At 36.9% G+C, this 19,226-nt stretch overlaps 2 protein-coding genes and 1 pseudogene across 3 annotated transcripts; 1 reads left to right on the top strand and 2 right to left on the bottom strand.

Moving 5' to 3' along the window:
- Window positions 1-205: 205 nt before the first annotated feature.
- Window positions 206-2,994, bottom strand: LOC105962258 (phenylalanine N-monooxygenase-like; annotated as a pseudogene). Its single transcript, XR_016029838.1, has 3 exons — window positions 2,539-2,994; window positions 2,327-2,416; window positions 206-899 (listed from the first exon to the last, which is right to left on the bottom strand). The product of XR_016029838.1 is annotated as a phenylalanine N-monooxygenase-like (transcript).
- Window positions 2,995-3,168: 174 nt separating this feature from the next.
- Window positions 3,169-7,127, top strand: LOC105962249 (putative glucose-6-phosphate 1-epimerase). Its single transcript, XM_012986551.2, has 9 exons — window positions 3,169-3,307; window positions 4,302-4,319; window positions 4,688-4,743; window positions 4,876-5,036; window positions 5,140-5,280; window positions 5,380-5,479; window positions 5,585-5,687; window positions 5,804-6,355; window positions 6,771-7,127. The coding sequence occupies exons 1-8, from the start codon at window positions 3,169-3,171 to the stop codon at window positions 5,851-5,853; spliced, it is 768 nt and encodes a 255-aa protein (XP_012842005.2). The 3' UTR covers window positions 5,854-6,355; window positions 6,771-7,127.
- A 6,725-nt stretch (window positions 7,128-13,852) lies between these two features.
- Window positions 13,853-16,178, bottom strand: LOC105961699 (phenylalanine N-monooxygenase). The gene is made up of 2 exons (XM_012985956.2): window positions 15,162-16,178; window positions 13,853-14,542 (listed from the first exon to the last, which is right to left on the bottom strand). Exons 1-2 carry the CDS (start codon window positions 16,143-16,145, stop codon window positions 13,916-13,918), a joined length of 1,611 nt encoding a protein of 536 aa, XP_012841410.2. The 5' UTR covers window positions 16,146-16,178; the 3' UTR covers window positions 13,853-13,915.
- Between the last annotated feature and the right edge of the window lie 3,048 nt (window positions 16,179-19,226).

Here is a 19,226-nt window from a genome sequence, read left to right as displayed (position 1 = left end):
AGCTTGAACAAGACGAACAGCTTCTTTTTCCTTTATTTATTTATTCTTTTTCTTTTTTTTTTTCCTTTTTTTTTTAATATTTATTTGTATTTAATATTAAAGATGCAAGTGAAGGGACGAATTTACACCTCAAAATCTCACGTGCAAAGCACATGTTTTCACATTCCGGTTAAAATTGCCGGAAAATTGAGTTTAGGGAGCACCGTGCAACGAATTAACGAGTTCAGGTAAAAACGTGCAAATTTTTTTTGTTTGGGGGGTAAAGTGCAAATCGGCCCATAGTTTAGGGGGCAAACTGTTTTTTACTCTTAAATATATAAATATTAAGTCCAGGCCCAGGCCCATCACAAATTGGACTATTTCAAAAGAACCGACGGCTCCAAACGCAGCGTGGCGTGTAAAACCAACGGCTTAGCCAACAACAAATCACCTTCCGACTCAACGAGGTCGACGCCCGCCGACGGCGGCGCCGTCCAATTGAAGCCATGTAAGAGCCTAGCCAGAAGCATCACCGCCATGGTCGAGCCAAGCGCGACGCCGGGGCAACCTCGTCTCCCAGTACTAAAAGACAAAATTCGCAGATCGTGATCCACAAGCTCAACTTGCGCCGATTCAACCTCAACCATGTGCCGATCGGGGTTGTAATCGAGCGGGTTTTCCCAAACCCTAGGATTCCGCCCCAGGCCGGGGCGGCTGAGGAGGACGTGGCTGCCTCTGGGGATGAAGTAGCCGCCGACGACGGCGTCCTCCGTCGACACGTGGGGGACGTTGAATGGTGATACTGGGTGCAATCGGAAGGACTCTTTCACGCAGGCTCTCACGTAGTTGAGGTTAGGCAAATCTGATTCCTGGACCATTTTGCCCCTGCCGACCACACTGTCCAATTCTCGACAGGCTCGGTTAAGATTGATGCGATCTCTTGTGTATCATAAGAATTCTTTACGAAACGTAAGAAAACTCTTCATTAATATTTCTCTTCATAATAAAACCCTAGCACAAGACGACTATTTAAAGATAATAAAACCCTAGAATCCTAATCTAACTAGGAGACATAATTAACTATACTAATAAAATACTTAATATCTAACCTAACCACTAACTCACGGCCATATATATATTATAAATATACTAATCTAATTAATTAATAATAAACTACTAACTAAACTAATAATTAAATAATATAGTAAATAACATATCGTATCAATCCACCCCTCTTGAAACGAACCTTGTCCTCAAGGTTCTGCCCAATAATCGTCTCTCTTTTCTGTGTTTCCATCTATGCTTGACGCCATCGAATTGCTTTCCGATTGAATCCGAAAAACATGATGAAAAATTGAGCTCTTTTCCAAATATGAGTCCATCTGCCCGAACGAAATTTCTCAATCTCTTACCCGACAAATCAACCGTCGTCTCAATTGTCTTTTCAAATTTTGTTTCCTTCACAATTACTGACGCTTCTTCGTCTCTTTTCTTTTGAGCACCATGGAAATCTCCTAATATCCACTGTGTCTCTTCGTTCTCCTCCCTGGTTAATTTCTCGTCTTCATCCCACTTTACCTCAGTTGACTCCGATTCTTCTTCTTTCGACTCTTCGTCCCACTTTATCTCAGTTGAATCCGATTCTTCTTCTTCCGGCGAACTCAAAAATATTTGGAGTTCTTCGAAAAAATCATCGTCGTCCTCTTCCTCTCCCTCCGGCGATAGGATCGGCAGCGGCGGCGGTGGCTCTTTGAAAAATTCATCGTCGTCCTCTTCCTCTTCCTCCAGCGATAGGCTCGGCAGCGGCAGCGGCGGTGATGGCCGGCGGTCCCTTCGGCTTTTGTGATGGATCCGTCCTTGACTTTGTTCGAGCAGTTTTTGGAGACCAATCCGTATCTCCTCCACGGATTTTTCCAATCGCTCTAAACGTTTTCTCTCGGACGACATAATTTCGCAAAGTGTTGATGTGATCTCAACTTTGCTCCAGCGTAGCTTTGATGTAATCGCTGCCTTGCTAACGAAGCGTTGGTGTTAATCGCAACTTCGCTCTGATACCAATTGATGCGATCTCTTGTGTATCATAAGAATTCTTTACTAAACCGTAAGAAAACTCTTGTTTATTATTTCTCTTCATAATAAAACCCTAGCACAAGACGACTATTTAAAGATAATAAAACCCTAGAATCCTAATCTAACTAGGAGACATAATTAACTATACTAATAAAATACTTAATATCTAACCTAACCACTAACTCACGGCCATATATATATTATAAATATACTAATCTAATTAATTAATAATAAACTACTAACTAAACTAATAATTAAATAATATAGTAAATAACATATCGTATCAAATGTGTGGTTGGTTGATCATCTCTGCAATTGCCCATTCCACTGCATTTGATGGATTATCCACTCCTGCTAGCATTATTTCCTGTCCAATGATTGATTTTGATTTTCTTTTTCTTTTTGAGATGGGGGCATAATTGTAATTAATACCATCTAGGAGGGCTAAACTGATATTTCAGAGAAGTGGATATATAAATTCGATCTTACAGTAATTTGTGCTCGAATCTCTTGAACTGATAGCAAGGGGTTGTGTTCTGAATCCTTGAGGTTAATAAAAACATCAAGAATATCGTCTTCTGTCTTTTTAATCCCTTTTCGCCACATTTCCACCCTGTTCGTAATCTCCGGATCTTGATATTTCCTCACATTATCAAGTGCATCGCCGATAATCTTTTTATATCCATCAAAATCGAAAATCTCCAAACACGGAACATAATCGGCTATTGCGAAACCGTATAGATATGTAAGTATTGTGAACAACCCATCAACATGCTCTCTTTCCTGCAATCCGGGCCCACCATCCTCCTTTCCCGGCCCGAAAAACCTCTTGCCAAACACCGCTTTCCTAATCACGTTGCCGCAGTAATGCTGAGTCGCGACTCTCAAATTCACCCCATTATTATTATTATTATTATTATTATTATTATTATTATTATTATTATTATTATTATTATTATTATTATTATTATTATTATTATTATTATTATTATTATTATTATTATTATTATTATTATTATTATTATTATTATTATTATTATTATTATTATTATTATTATTATTATTATTATTATTATTATTATGAGGAGATAATAATTGCGTGTATACGTATCTAACTAGATGATCGGCTTCTTCGCCTCGTTTCTCGTGAAGCTTTCTGTGCATGGAGGGCGAAAGAACATGCGAGGAGAGAATTCTTCTCATTTTCTTCCATTGATCTCCAATTGGAGAAATGACCGTCGAGAGGTAGTTGCAGCTTGTGAGCCTGGCCGACATGCAGTGGGGCCGGGAGGCGAAGATTAGGTCATGCTTCTTCAAGAACTCTCTAGAAGTTCCGGAGAGGTGACAATGATGACGTGGGTGCTTCCGAGGCGGATGCACATGCGATCTCTGTGTCCGTTTCTTGCATGAGTTTGTGTATCCATCGGAAAGTTGGCCTGTTCCTTATCATTTCGGGCAGGCAGCCTGTGATAGGGTAGCCTGTGGGCCCCGGTGGAAGAGGACGGTGTTTTATTGATTTTCGTTTTCGACTCATCGTACGGTCGTTTCGCCGCCGTTTCATGTAAAAGAATAATACCATGGTGGCGAGCAACAATAAGAATTCTGTATTAATGCAAAAGCTACATTTGTTTTCCATTGCAACTGAAATGGAAATACACACACACACACACACAAACATATATATATATATATATATATATATATATATATATATATATATATATATATATTAATTAAGTATATATATATGTCGATCGCCCCCTTCTTCCGCCCCCAGATTATTTTTGCTTTTCCTTTGGCCCGTTTATTGACAAAACGCCGTCGTCTCTTCCTCTCCTTCCAATCAGCTTCGTGCATTCAAGCTGCCTGCTATTTCTTTTCCCTTTTCTTTTAATCTCGATTTCTGCCCCTCTCTCCTCTTTTCCTTCTACCGCCGCAATTGCTCACCGCGCTCTGCCACCCCCCTCTATTTCTCCACCCACTGTTATTCTACGGTTCAGGTTCCGACGGAGCTCTCGTTCTAGCAAACCCTTTACGACCGCGGTCCGGCCGTTCGTGGGGCCCCGATTTCTGCTTTTATTTTCAGAAGTTCTTCAGCCCAGTTTCTTCTCGCTCTTCAATCCCCCTTTCTCTCTGCCTCCCACCTGTTTTTCTTACACGGATGGACCCATTTCCGAATCTCTTCATCTAAATTTCCAAGCCCAGACTCGGTTGATTTTTGTAAAATTTTTTTTTGTATATTTTGGTTGTAGGTCAGATTTTGGAAAGAGGTATTTTATTTTCTTCTAGGGGATTTTTTTCTCTCGATCATTACCATTTTGTTTAACTTTAATTTTCTGTGATTAGTACATTATGTTATTAATTAGTGTGAGATGATCGATCTTGTTGTATATTCCGATAATTAATCACCGGCCTAATTAAAATCGGGCTCTGTTTTACTGTTCTTAACTGTATATATATAATCATGCATAATATATCTAAGTAAGAGAATTAGTTAATTCTTTTTTTGAATTGTTCTACATTTAAGAGTGATTGAATCATGATTTAATCATGATTCTGCAAAGGTTAATTCTTGATTTGCATGTCTCTTCAGCTGTCGAAAATGATAACGAATAACATATTTTTATTTAATTACCAGGCCGTTTACAGACCTCCTCACCCGATTCGTGGAGGCATCCCAATTTGCTTCCCAAGGTTAATTTGCTTATTTTTATTCGTTGTGACGCCATTTGCCTAATTGCGTTTATTCGGTTTCATATACGTGTGTATATTGATTAAGTAGAAGAAAATAACATGGTCTATAATTAATTAATCATGCATGATCAGTTTTTCGACGAAGAATTCCTGGAGAAACATGGATTTGCTAGAACCGAAGTATGGATTTTGACACGTGATACAGCTTTTCCCCCTCCGACACCCGATCATGCATACGTTGATTTTCTACTCGATCATAAACCCGACGACTTCCAAGACTGGCCTAATCATAAGTACTTTACAATTAATATTTAATTAATAATTTTGGTATATATACAACAATATCATAATCGAAATTATATATATATATTTCCTCTGTTTTAATTAATGTTGCAGATTTGAGCTCCGTTTACGTGTTATCCTGGGACCCACCGGAGATCTGACTATGACAACTCGTGTAAAAAATGTCAACACTAATGGGGAGCCTTTCGCGTTCAAATTTGCCTATCACTCCTACTTCTCCGTCTCAAATATCCTGTAAATTAATATATACTAATGACAATATTATATTAATGTTTTTAAAAAAAATATATAGTAGCAACAGTGAATTAACTAAATTAATAATCCATTTTCCAGTGCAACTCGAATTGAAGGATTGCAGGGGTTGGATTATCGGGACTATCTGGATCACGATCAATTCACTGAAGAGGCTGGTGTACTCACTTTTGAAGAAGAAGTATGCATATATATAAATATAAAGATGTATTTTAATTACCTAAGTTTATTTAATTATGTTTGGTGTAATTAATTATCTATAATCACTTTTTAATTTCGGTTTTAGTTGGACAGGGCATACCTGAACACTCCTGATGAGATCCGTATTAGAGACCTTGAGCTTAGAAGAGTTATTACCATTTACAAAGATGATAGTCTTCCTGAAATTGGTAAGGTTATTTTTCTTTTTTATTTTATATATATATATACTTCATAGTGTCGTATTTATATATAAATGCAACGGATTATTTAATAAAACGTGTATTATATACGTATATTTTTGTAGTTGTGTGGAATCCATGGGAAGATGATGCAGGTTTGATAGCTGATTTTTGAGATGAAGAGTATAAGGTGATGATTTGAAGTAGATTTAAAAGGCGTGTGCAGAAATTTGAGGCCTCGATTGTTCATTGAATATTTTTTGATTTTTGATACGTTTTGTTGTAATTGTAAAGTAAAAAAAAATGGCCACAATACCTTTTTAGGTTTTAATTAATCTGTAGCAAATCAATTATGGATCATGTTATTGGAGGCAGGTTCAAGCTGGGGAGGAAGATTGGTAGCGAATCTTTTGGAGAGCTTTATTTGGGTAATCTCATCGGCAATTTTTTTTCTCATTTTTTCTTTATAGGCAAACTATATATAAATATTTATATATGTGCTATTTTAAATTTCATTGAGTAAATATACAAACTGGAGAAGAAGTTGCTGTGAAGCTGGTGAGTAGACTTTTCCGTCTTCGAATTGGATAAATGGTTTAGGTGTTCAATTTTTGAATGAGACTTATGTCCGGAATTTGCGAATCCGATCATCAACCCCGCCGCCGAAGAATCCATCGGTTCGTCTCTTCACTTGTGCTTCCTCTGTTGCATTTCTAATCATAGTAGTTTAGATTTTGGTTCTTAATTTGTCGTGTATTTGTATGATTTTTTTTTGTCGGACGGTTTTATGATTTGGTGGATCTATTCGTTGAAGTAAGCGGAACTCAAAAATCTCAGTTCACTAGTGTGGAAATGGTAAAATGTTTGATAAATTAGGGGAAATCTAATCTGAGATGCGAGATCATAAATAATTGATAGGGAAATAACAGGAGTGCCACTGATTGAATATATTTTTTATTATTAAATTGAATTATTACTTTTATATTATTTTATTTTACAATTAATAGAGGTAAAGAGTAGGGTTTATGGCTGATGAGTGATGACTGATGCCTTTTTTTTCTTCCTCGTATGTGGTATATATGAATATGTCAGGTGATATAAACGGCTTCGGCTGAATATATTGATATTGCAGTGGAAGCTGCTCGCAAAGCATTCTTCAGAAATGGTGGCAAAGATTGGTCATCCGCAACTGGGGCCCACCGAGCCAAGTATTTACGAGCCATCGCTGCTAAGGTTTTTCTTCCTCACTCTAATTAAATTTTGTTGCAAAATATTTCAGTTTCTTGTGGACTATTTTCTCGTATGGTTTAGGGGTGCGATAGAAACTATTTTGGTAATTTTATGTAAAAGTATAAAATCTTGACTCTTGCTTCGTGAATTTGAGAACAATTTGTAAAGGTTTATTTCAATTTTATTGGTACTGTTTCGACTTTATTTTGGATCATGCCACATGATTGATTCGTTTTAGATATAATAATGCCACATGGCTGATTAATGCAAGATACTTGAGTTTTCATTCTTATCACATCATCCCATTTCTTTTCCCCTTTTTTTGGTTTTGCCCCTTTTTATTCTAAAACACTGTCGTATCGTACTTACTGCGCCGCATTTGCACTGTATATTAAGATCATACGACCATTGAGAGATAGACTATGTTGGTAGGATTAGATTTTTTAACGACAATAGTTATGTTGGATTCAAATACGCATTTGTAAATAATTTGCAAGAATTGCTATACATTTTCGTAGTTACATCAACTGATAAGTTATTAAGGTTCATTTTCGTCCAATTGTTTCATAGTTTTGGGGATTGCACCGTATCACATGGTGCATTCGCATCACCAACTCCGTCGAAATAACCGATCGACTTGTGCAAATATGACTACCGGACACCGGGCCTTGCGCGGTGCTCCGTACCTAGTATATATATATATATATATATATAGTTCGGCCCCATCTAATTGTTGTTAAGGCTGTTGTGGGTGATCTTAAGTGTGTGCCAAATTGGATTGCTCTAATTAAGTCATCCTTTATGTTAGAGAATATTATATTATAAAATTCTTGTAATATTAGGATTCTAGTATGATTGAGTTACCTAGATTAGTTAGGATTTAGTTACCTAGTCAAACTCTATATATATTCCATGTAATCAACACATAACATAGTGGGGGTTTCTATTATATTGCTAATTATTATTTCTCTCTTTCTCCAAATCTATTCTTTCTATATGGTATCAGAGCACCAGGTTTAGGTTTTTTAACCTAGCCGTCTTTCTTCTCCATTCTCCATGGCTGTGAAAAAACCTAGCCGCCTTTCTTCTTCATGGCGGTGATCACCCAATTTTCTCCCTCCCCGGTGGTGGTACTCTAATATTTATTTTTTTTCTATCTTTTTCATGCACATCACCCGAATTTTCTCCCTCCTCGGTGGTGCATCTTCTTTATCTTTTCTTCTTCTTCTTCTTCTTCTTCTTCTTCTTCTTCTTCTTCTCCATGGCCTAATAAAACCTAGCCGCAGCATCTCTTCTTCTCTATGGCCGGCGACCACCAAACCAATTCTCTCCCTCCCGGTGGTGGTATTCTTCTATCTATAAATCTTCTTCTATCAGATCCATAAAATCCACCAAATTTTCTCCCTCCCCCGGTGGTGGAAACTTATATTTTTTTTCTTTCCGACATCTTCTTCTTCTCAGTCGGTTAATCTCTTCTCTCTATCTCGATAAAAAAAAAAAAAGGTTGCTTATTTTTCTCTCACCCGTTTATTATTATTATTTTTTTTTATAAATTAGGCAGATATTTTCACATAGGAATTCTCTAGCGTTGTGTTTCGCTGTTTCTGTCCAGTCTTCACTTTTGAATTTTATTCGTTCCGACTGCGGGAGCGTGCTAGCAAGTGATTGTCCAGTCTTTACGTTCGTCACGTTTCGACTACGGGGGCGTGTTAGAGAATATTATATTATAGAATTCTTGTAATATTAGGATTCTAGTATGATTGAGTTACCTAGATTAGTTAGGATTTAGTTACCTAGTCAAACTCTATATATATTCCATGTAATCAACACATAACATAGTGGGGGTTTCTATTATATTTCGTATTATTATTTCTCTCTTTCTCATATTCTATTCTTCCCATACTTTAAAATATGAACCAGTTGATCAACCAAATTTGAATTGTTCGGTTTTCATTTATTTCACTATTATTCTTTTCGGAAGCGAATTTGTGTTTGTTGAACTTTCTTTTTAAAAAAATTCTGAAAAAACACGAAATTACCAAAAGAAAAATAGTCTGAAAATCAGGGTAAATCATTGTCCATTTGATTTATTGTGGCTTCTTAGATAATTAAATCCGAAAAAAACTTACCAATTTGCGAGATCGAAAGGAGAGAATTTATTTATTAAATTATCAAGTATATATAACTGCACATAGAAAAAGGAAAGTAAAATAATACGTTGCATATTCTTACATTTTTTAGGGGAAAATCTCAATTTTATGTTTTTAGGAAGGAAAGTGCAAATATGTATATTTTGAGGGGGTAAAGTGCAATTTTCCCTATATTTTAATAAATAAAACGCGACGAATATATGCAAGACGAAAATTACTAAGTGCAAGACCTTACTTCATGCAAGACCAAAATATAAATAAACTTACTAAGATCAAGACTAGAAATTACAAATATAACCCCAATATTAATTTAGATATATTAATTCAAATTAGGCTAATTGCTATTGCAAGACCAGAAAAAAAAAAAAAAAGAATAAAAAAAAAAAGGAAAAAATGAGAAGGAACTCATTCCCCCAATAAAACCCCAACATCTTCTTCTTAACACTTATTTTACACATTTTTTTCCAACAAAAAATCTTTCATATTCTCCAAAACCCTCATCACACAAAACCCTCAAATCTTACTAAAACTTGAAAACAAGACATAAATATGGAGGATTCCAAGGTCGAAGAACACAAAGAGGTAAGAAATATTGTACTTTGTGATCGTTTTTCTCGTTTTTCGCACCTCATTTCACGTATCAAAAATTCGACGTGTGCAGGTCGAAATATGCTCCGAATATCGACACACTAATGTCGAAAATTTCAACATAAATCGACACTCTTTTACTGTCGATTTGTATTGAAATTTTCGACACTGTGGTGCCGATATTCGGTGCATATTTCGACACTAGTGTCCCGATTTTTCACTGTTACGATTGTGTAACCAAATTTCCGGTTTTTCTTACAGAGTTTTGTACCTAGCGCGTGTAGTGAAACTAATGCATGTAGGGAATTAGCTTTGGATTATTCACATGAATTTACCACCCATGAGGAGTTTGCAACAAGGGACAATTTAGTCACATGGGTGCGCGAAGTTGGTATGCGACTAGGAATGATAATGACAGTAAAGTCTTCAAACCAGGGAAAAAATAGACGTAGAAGGTCCTACGTGGTACTTGTATGCAAGCGTGCATGAGTGTATCGTGGCAAAAAGGTACCCGATCAAGACGACAAAGGAAATTGGAAAAGGCAAATAGGGTCAAAGAAATGTGAGTGTCCGTTTGAGTTGAAGGGCCAAAAAATTGGTATGGATGGTGAAGAAGTTCAGTGGGTGTTAACAGTTGAATGTGGTAGTCACAACCACTCAAATTTTAAAAACTTTCAAGGCCACTCATATGCTGGAAGATTAACAAGTGAAGAGATGACACTTGTAGAAGACTTGTCAAACGCATTGGTGAAACCAAAGACAATCTTATCATCGCTAAAGTTGAAGAATCCGACAAATGCGTCTTTAATTAAGACGGTTTACAATGCTCGTCAGAAGATCCAGTTCAAAGAGAATGCTGGTAGAACTCAAATGCAATTGTTGATGTTGAAGTTGTCCGAAAATAACTACTTCGAGTATCACAGATCTTTGGAGGAGACCGGCGAGGTAATGGACTTGTTGTGGACCCACCCTACATGCATTAAATTGGCATGTAGTTATCCGTATGTATTGGTTATGGATTGCACATATAAAACCAACATATACGGACTCCCATTCCTAGAGATTGTGCGTATTACTTCTACGAATAAAACGTTCCCTGTTACCTTTGCATACCTTCGGGCGGAAAAAATAGACAATTACGTATGGGCCTTGAAGAGCTTGGCGAAGGTCATGGAAAGTTGTCCTAGACCTAATCAGCAATCCCCTCTAACGTCATCACCATCTCGGTATATCCATCATCGGTATCTTGCTCGCGTATGCGAGCCAATGTAGTCCTCACCATCGTAATAATCTGAGAATCACGGGCCTCCAGTAGTGGCGAGCGAGCTATCTGGCGGCGCCCGGGTACTTACGGTCGAGAAACTGGAAGTGTACTGAGTTTTGTGATGGTCCGCTCCCTATACCAATCCATATAGTCGGGTGTAGTGTCTGGCTCTCCTAATACCACTGAAATTGATATGGACCGCTCATTAAGCATGTGATCTTCCCATCGCTCAGAATATATATACGGGTACGCCGCAAATACAAGATGAGGTGTGCCCCGCTTCTGCTTCCTAAACATAGCGTTCGACATATACGGTTGGCCGGGAATCTTCTGAACACGCCCAAATTTTCTCAAGACCCTGTCCGGATGGTAAGGCTCCAAAGTACGCATGTACTGAAATATGCCACTAAACCACGTGAACTCTGGCATAGGAAACCTGTCACGGAGGACCTTATACGGGGCCCATATAATCTGCGACAGTAAATAAATTAAAATGAAGAAACAAAAAAAAAAGTAGTCGAAATGAGTTAAAATTTAAAAATTGAAAAAACTAAAAAAATAAGAAAGAAGTCGAAAGGAGTTAAATGAGTACCTCATCGGAGCTCAGATCATCTATCAGAGTACGCAGATTACGGGCTCTGTCATCACTTGAGTCGGACTTCAGTGGATATACCCATCGTGTAACTAACGGTCCCTCGATCTCGCCGGACCTAACCGTCGGTGTGAGATGGGGGAAATGCTCGTAAATCCAACCCTGAAGAAGCGTCAAGTATCCACTTATTTGATTCGTATTAGCCCTTAAAGCATCCGACAACGCCTCATAGAGCAGACACAAACAAGTTGTACCCCATTCGTAAGTCCCAATGTTGTCCAAATTCTGTAGCAAACACAACAACTGCAGTGTACCCATATTCCCCGTCTTGCCCTGGAATATCGTACATGACAACACGTACACCAAAAATGCCCTTGTCGCGCACGTCCTTTTATTCTCATCGTCATTATCTGTCACCGAACTGAAAGTATTGCGCAACCACTCCAACTTAAGCACCTTCTGATTTTGACCCCAACATTTATCCGTCGAATTAAGCAATACTCCAAGAATTCATTTTACGATTGCTTGTGACGATGGCCCCGTCTTACTAATTTGTTGAATAAATAATGGTCGTCCCACCACTGGCAAACCTGTCAAGCTGCTGACATCGTCATCTCCCCAAATGGTAAATGGAACGTACAAGTTGCCGGCTGCCACCGCTCTATGAAAGTCAACACCAATGCACTATCTATCACCTTGTACGAATGACGTACAAGGGGCATCAAACCGGACCTCTCGACAACCTCGGTCATAAAATGAGCCATCCGCCACTTCTCCAACATTGTTCTGTGATTATGAACCCTCACACTTTCGCGCTCCTACATTTTTAATAAAAATAAACATTCAATCAATAAACTAAATAACTTCAATAACTTATGTATATGTGTGTCTATAAGTGTAAAAGTACATTCCCGGACAAAATCTGTCGGGTGATATGATTCTCAAACTGTGGCATCAAGTCTGGTATTTGTGGTCCTCTGGGGCCAGCCGATTGGCTACTAGATCCATCAACTTCGGTGATCGATGTGAGCGGTGTATCCTCAGGTATGGACAATGAAGACTCAACATCGGTAGGTAAACGTGTACGATTAGCGGGAGGATTGACCCAAGTAACTTGAGAATCGCCACGTCGAACTTTACGATTGACCAATGCCTTTCTCTTCACTCAGAAGCAGTTTGGGGAATACGCGGTTCCACTGAAAAAATATAAATAAAATAATAATCATTTATATAAAAAAAAAAGTTTGCAAAAAAAAATTAGTTTACCAGTCAATTATCGACATTACAGTGTCGATTTTTTGTACAAAAACTCGACATAAGCTCTCTGTCGAAAATTGTACAAAAAATCGACACAACAATGTCGAATTTTCTCTCAAAACACGACATTAGGTTTATGTCGAATTTTTGTACAAATATCGACATTGAGATTTCGAAAAAAGTTTCAATAATCGACAATTGTTTGCTGTCGAAATTAGATGAAAAAATCGACACCAATATGTCGAAATATTTCCAAAACATCGACAAGTACATGTCGTTTTTTTTTGTAAAACCGCAACTCCTTCAACAATAGTGCTAGAATCAAACCCTAAAATCATCAACCATGTTATAAAATGACTTGTATTCATTATACTAACAATAAAATCATGTTTATCACATTTTATTTCTAAAAAAAAAGTTAATTCAAAAAGTAATTTCCTTACTTACTTTTCGTGATTGTTGTGGCAGGGTTGGGGAACAACAGTTGCAGGTGGGGAGGTTCTAGTGGTTGTCGACTGCAATCGCGACGGGGGAGGTGGTGGACTTCAACGACGACGACGCAGGGCGGCGGCGAGTGCTGCAATTGATTTTTTTTTTTTGGTTTTCTTCCCTTCTTCCCTCCTCCTCGTTTTTCAATTCTCGTTTTTCAATTTGCTTTTTCTTTCTTTTTTTTTATTAATTTTTCTTTTTTAAATTGGTCTTGCAAAAGTAAATTGATAAAAAAAATTTATTTTGTTTGTGTTTTATTAAAGTTATTATAGTTTTTTTATATTTAATTTGATAAAAAAAAATTAATTTGGTCTTGCACTAAGTAAATTTGTGATTGTAAATAGTCGTTGCTCACATAAAAATTAATTTTATTAAAGTTATTATAGTTTACTCTTTGATAATTTCCAGACTTAGATCAAACGGTGTTAATGTCAAAAGTCTGTAAACTAACGGCGATGGTCACATATTTGAGACAATTTTTTAAATATAGGGGGATCGGACAAATTGATGCAATTAAGAGTAGAAAGAAGTAAAGTGATATCAAACCAAAATACAAGAGGGCAAATCGATACAATTAAGAGTATAAGCGAATAGAGTAAAAAGAAAATAAATTACAGCTTAATTAAATATATATAAAAATTAAGGCCCAGGCCAATCACAAATTGGACTATTTCAAAAGAACCGACGGCTCCAAACGCGGCGTCGCGTGTAAAACCAACGGCTTAGCCAACAACAAATCGCCTTCGGACTCACCGAGGCCGATGCGGACGCCCGGCGGCGCCGTCCAATCGAAGCCATGTAGGAGCCTAGCCAGAAGCATCACCGCCATGGTAGAACCAAGCGTGACGCCGGGGCAACCTCGTCTCCCGGTACTAAAGGACAACATTCGCAGATCGTGATCAACAAGTTCAACTTGCGCCGATTCAACCACCATGTGCCGCTCGGGGTTGTACTCGAGCGGGTTTTCCCAAACCCTAGGGTTCCGCCCCAGGCCGGGGCGACTGAGGAGGACGTGGCTGCCTCTGGGGATGAAGTAGCCGCCGACGACGGCGTCCTCCGTCGACACGTGGGGGACGTTGAATGGTGCCACGGGGTGCAATCTGAAGGACTCCTTCACGCAGGCTCTCACGTAGTTGAGGTTAGGCAAATCTGATTCCTGGACCATTTTGCCCCTGCCGACCACTTTGTCCAATTCTTGACAGGCTCGGTTAAGAATGTGTGGTTGGTTGATCATCTCGGCCATTGCCCATTCCACTGCGTTTGATGGATTATCCACTCCAGCTAGCATTATTTCCTGTCCAATATTATCAGAATTCAGAAAATCATAGAATGCATGATTAATTTTGATTTCTTTTTGAGATGGTGGCATAATTGTAAATAACTTTTTCATTTTGGGCTAACCGGAGAAGAAAACATGCATCATCTTTTACGTGGTTTTTTTTTTTTTTTTTTCCCTTTCTTTTCAAATAAGAGTTTAAGTGATGGATTAGGGTCGTAAACAATAACGAGCTGAGCTGACTCGTGAGCTCGATGAGCCGACTCGCGAGCCTTATTTTTTAATATATATTATTTTTTATTTAAATAATGTATGATAATATAGAATATTATAGAAATAATATAAAAAGAACATATAATTATATAATTACAGTTTATTTAATACTAAATAATTCTAATAATAATAAAAATAATAATAATTAATAGAAAAAAAAAAAGCAAAATGAGCTTGGGATCAAGCTCGATAAAATGGACTCGAGCTCCTGCTCCAGCCCAAAAAAAAAAAAAAAAACTGGACGAGCTTGAGCCTGACAAAATGAACTCGAGCTCAAGCCTAACAAAACAGATGAGCTCGGCTTGGTCACATAAGAAAAATGAAATAAAAATAATTAAGTGATAGAAAGTGGAGGATTTCTTACAGTAATTTGTGCTCGAATCTCTTGAACTGATAGCAAGGGGTTGTGTTTTGAATCCTTGAGGTTAATAAAAGCATCAAGAATATCGTCTTCTGTCTTTTTAATCCCTTTTCGCCACATTTCCACCCTGTTCGTAATCTCCGGATCTTGATATTTCCTCACATTATCAAGTGCATCGCCGAGAATCTTCTTATATCCATCAAAATCGAAAATCTCCAAACACGGAACATAATCGGCGATTGCGAAACCGTATAGATATGTAAGTATTGTGAACAACCCATCAACATGCTCTCTCTCCTCCAATCCGGGCCCGCCATCCTCCATTCCCGCCCCGAAAAACCTCTTACCAAACACCATTTTCCTAATCACGTTGCCACAATAATGTTGAGTCGCGACTCTCAAATTCACAAGCCCGTTATTATTATTATTGTTGCTATTGGTGTTGTTGTTTCGGGATGATAATAATTGTGTGTATACGTATCTAACGAGATGATCGGCTTCTTCACCTCGTTTTTCGTGAAACTTTTTGTGCATGGCCGGTGAAAGAGCATGCGAGGAGAGAATTCTTCTCATCTTCTTCCACTGGTCGCCGTATGGAGAAATGATTGCCGAGAGGTAGCCGTTGCTAGTGAGCCTGCCCGACATACAGTCGGGCCTGGAGGCAAAGATTAGGTCATGCTTCTTCAAGAACTCTCTGGAAAGTTCCGGGGAGGTGACGGGGATCACGTGGGTTTTTCCAAAACGGAAACATGCAATTTCTGTGTCCATTTCTTGCATGCGTTTGTGTATCCATCGGAAAGTTGGCCTCTTCTTCGTCATTTCAGGCAAGCACCCGATAATAGGGTAGCCTATCGGCCCCGGTGGAAGAGGAGGTGTTGTTTTGCTTCTTTTCTTAGGGTTTGGGCTCCATTTGTAAAAGAATATTACTATTATTGTGGCAAGCAAATATAGTAAGAATTCGACGCAAGAACTATTTTTGTTTTCCATAATGAAATTGTTTGGTTTTTTAGCTAGGGAAAACATGTGTGTATATCGAATGTGTGCTCTCGCACCTGTCTTTTATAATGTAATCTTTTGTTATCTACGCAATTTTTTTTTTATTTATTTATTTATTTATTTTATTATTTTTTTTTTTTGTGGTGGTGGTTGATAACTAATATGATGATAAATAGAGATGTAACATTATAAAAAAAAAAACTACAAATTGAGTTTTGCAATCGAGCCAAACAAGAATCGAGCTCGTGTAGTTTAATATTTCAGTGGATCATTTAAAAAAAAAAAATCCTGTTCGAATCGAGTTTGATAGTTGTTCGAGCGAAAATGGTTATTCAAATTTGACTTTGTTATTTTAACAAATTAGCGTGACGAAAACAAACTTAGAACAAAATTGATCTCGAATCGAGTAGCTAGGCTTGGTTTGATTTTGAGTAGTACTATACTACTCATGACATATACAGTGGAACATCGCTTAAATAATAATTTATTCTGATCCCCAAGAGTGTAAACATATTAAATTATTAGTTAGATGATTTAATATTTCACTAAATGAATAGAATTTTACTAGGTCCGACTGAATTAATTTATAGAGGTTGAACTGTATGCTCTCTAATTAGTGTCTCATATCCTTGCACGTGGAAAACATTTGGCAAGCTATTAGACCCGACCAGACACACACACGGAGAGAGACCGATGAAGTTCGTATGTAATGGTTGAACGTTATTATTGGCTTAAACTTAGATTATCTTGTTTGGCACGCCTCTCTTCAACAAGTACAAACACTTTTGTAATGTTTATAACAAAAAAAAAAAAAAAAAAAAAAAAAAAAAAAAAAAAAAAAAACAAAGTGATATATAATAAAACGTGTAAAATAAGGATGTAATCACATAATTGATGACTTGTGGAATTAATGTTAGTTATGTGGCTGTGCAAGTTTGCGTGGTGCTATCGAGCCGAGCTCGTGTAGCTTAATTATTTTTTGTGAATATTCTATCTTTTGTTCAAGTTTGATTTGACAAATCAAGATCAAACAAACTTTTACGTGAACTGAAATCGTAGTTAAGTAGCTTGGTTTGAGATAATACTCCGATCTTATTAGTGTCGTATCTTTGTGCGTAGATTAACGGTTAAATATGTATTTTATCAGGCATAGAGCATCAAATAAGCCATCAAATAAGCCATGGAGCGTTATTATTGGCTAAAAAACATATCTTGATATTTTGATACGCATGTCATATAGATGTTGTCCTGTCTTCTTCAAGAATTAAAAAAAAACATTTATGTAATGTTAATTAATAAACGAGTGAAGTGAGTGGTCCTTATTTCTTCAATAGATACATTATATATGGGTCCTAATTTAAGAATCGAGCATGTTTGCATGAATTACACATGAAAGAAAAAAACGAATACTTAACGTTGTTGTCGATGTCACCTGGGCCTAGTCAAGGGTGGGAGACGACGGGACTCGTGTTGTGGACGAGAACCACATAATAAATCCATTCGAGTAGCACAAAACCAGATTAACTACAGTTCCGCCTCGTATAATTTGTTGTTAAGGCTGACGTGGACGATGTTAAGTCTGCCTAACTCGAAACCAACCCACATTATTTAATTTGTTGCTACTTATTAATTATTATTATTCAGAGATTTAAACTTCAAGAAAGAAATATGATGTAATCTTGTTCCATATGACACGTTAGTCCGTAGAGAGGGTAACTTTGAACCCAAAACTGCTCTAATTGATAAGGAGCTGGAATATCTTCAATATATGATTAGAAAGCTCCGGAAATCTAGCTTTTAACCAAAAAAATTGGTTTACAAAAAAAAAACAACCGAGAAAGAAGTTATGATTATTTTTCTAGAGTATGTCAACTGCAATCGGGAAAAATGACATCACCCGATAATAGGGTAGCCTATCGGCCCCGGTGGAAGAAGAGGAGGTGTTGTTTTACATTCGATACACACATTTGTAAAAGAATATTACTATTATTGTGGCAAGCAAATATAATAAGAATTCGACCCAAAAACTACTTTTGTTTTCCATAATGCAATTGTTTGGTTTCTTAGTTAGGGAAAACATGTGTGTATATCGAATGTGTGCTCTCGCACCTTTGTCTTTTATAATGTAATCTTTTGTTATCTACCCACATTTTACATATATATATATATATATATATATATATATATATATATATATATTCTTTTTTTTTTTTTTGTGTGTGGTGGTGGTTGATAACTAATATGATGATAAATAGAGATGTAACATTATCGGGGGGAAAAAAAAACTACAAATTGAGTTTTGCAATCGAGCCAACCAAGAACCGAGCTCGTGTTGTTTAATATTTCAGTGGATCATTTTTCTAAAAAAGACGGTTCGAGTGGAGATTGATAGTTGTTGGAACGAAAAATAGTTATTCAAATTTGATTTGTCATTTTAACAAATTAGCGTTACGAAAACAAACTTAGAACAAAACTGATCTCGAATCGAGTAGCTAGGCTTGGTTTGATTTTGAGTAGTATTATACTCCTCCTCCTAGGGTTTTGACATATGCACTGGAGCATCGCTTAAATAATAATTTCTTCTGATCCCCAAGAGTGTAATAAGGCAATGTTTGGAACCGTTTTTATTTTGTTTTCATTGTTTCCCCAAAACAAAATGGGATTTATTACACTTTTCAAATCATTTTCTCAAAATAATTTCAAAAGTTTATCTCTCCTTCAGACATGATGTGACTGCTACAGTAAAATGATTTGACTGCTACAGTAAAAAATGTCTTCACTAAAAAACAAATAAACATCACTTCACCTTTCAATTTTTTTCTTCAAAAATACATTTTTCTAACACCTTTAACACATGATTTGACTGCTACAGTGTATTTTGTCTCATTCCAAAATACAAACAAACATTACTTTCATTCTCAAATTATTCCCCCAAAACATATTTCCTCAAAATGAAATCAAAATAAGATCTAAAACGCTTCCAAACATTGCCTAAACATATTAAATTATTAATTCGATATATGTATTAATTTATAGATGTTTAACTGTATGCTATCTAATTATTAGTGTCTC

The sequence above is a fragment of the Erythranthe guttata genome, chromosome 14 (assembly GCF_056151865.1).
Source record: "Erythranthe guttata isolate IM_541 chromosome 14, IM_541, whole genome shotgun sequence".
Taxonomy (NCBI): Eukaryota; Viridiplantae; Streptophyta; class Magnoliopsida; order Lamiales; family Phrymaceae; genus Erythranthe; species Erythranthe guttata.
This window is presented reverse-complemented; position numbering and strand designations above follow the sequence as displayed.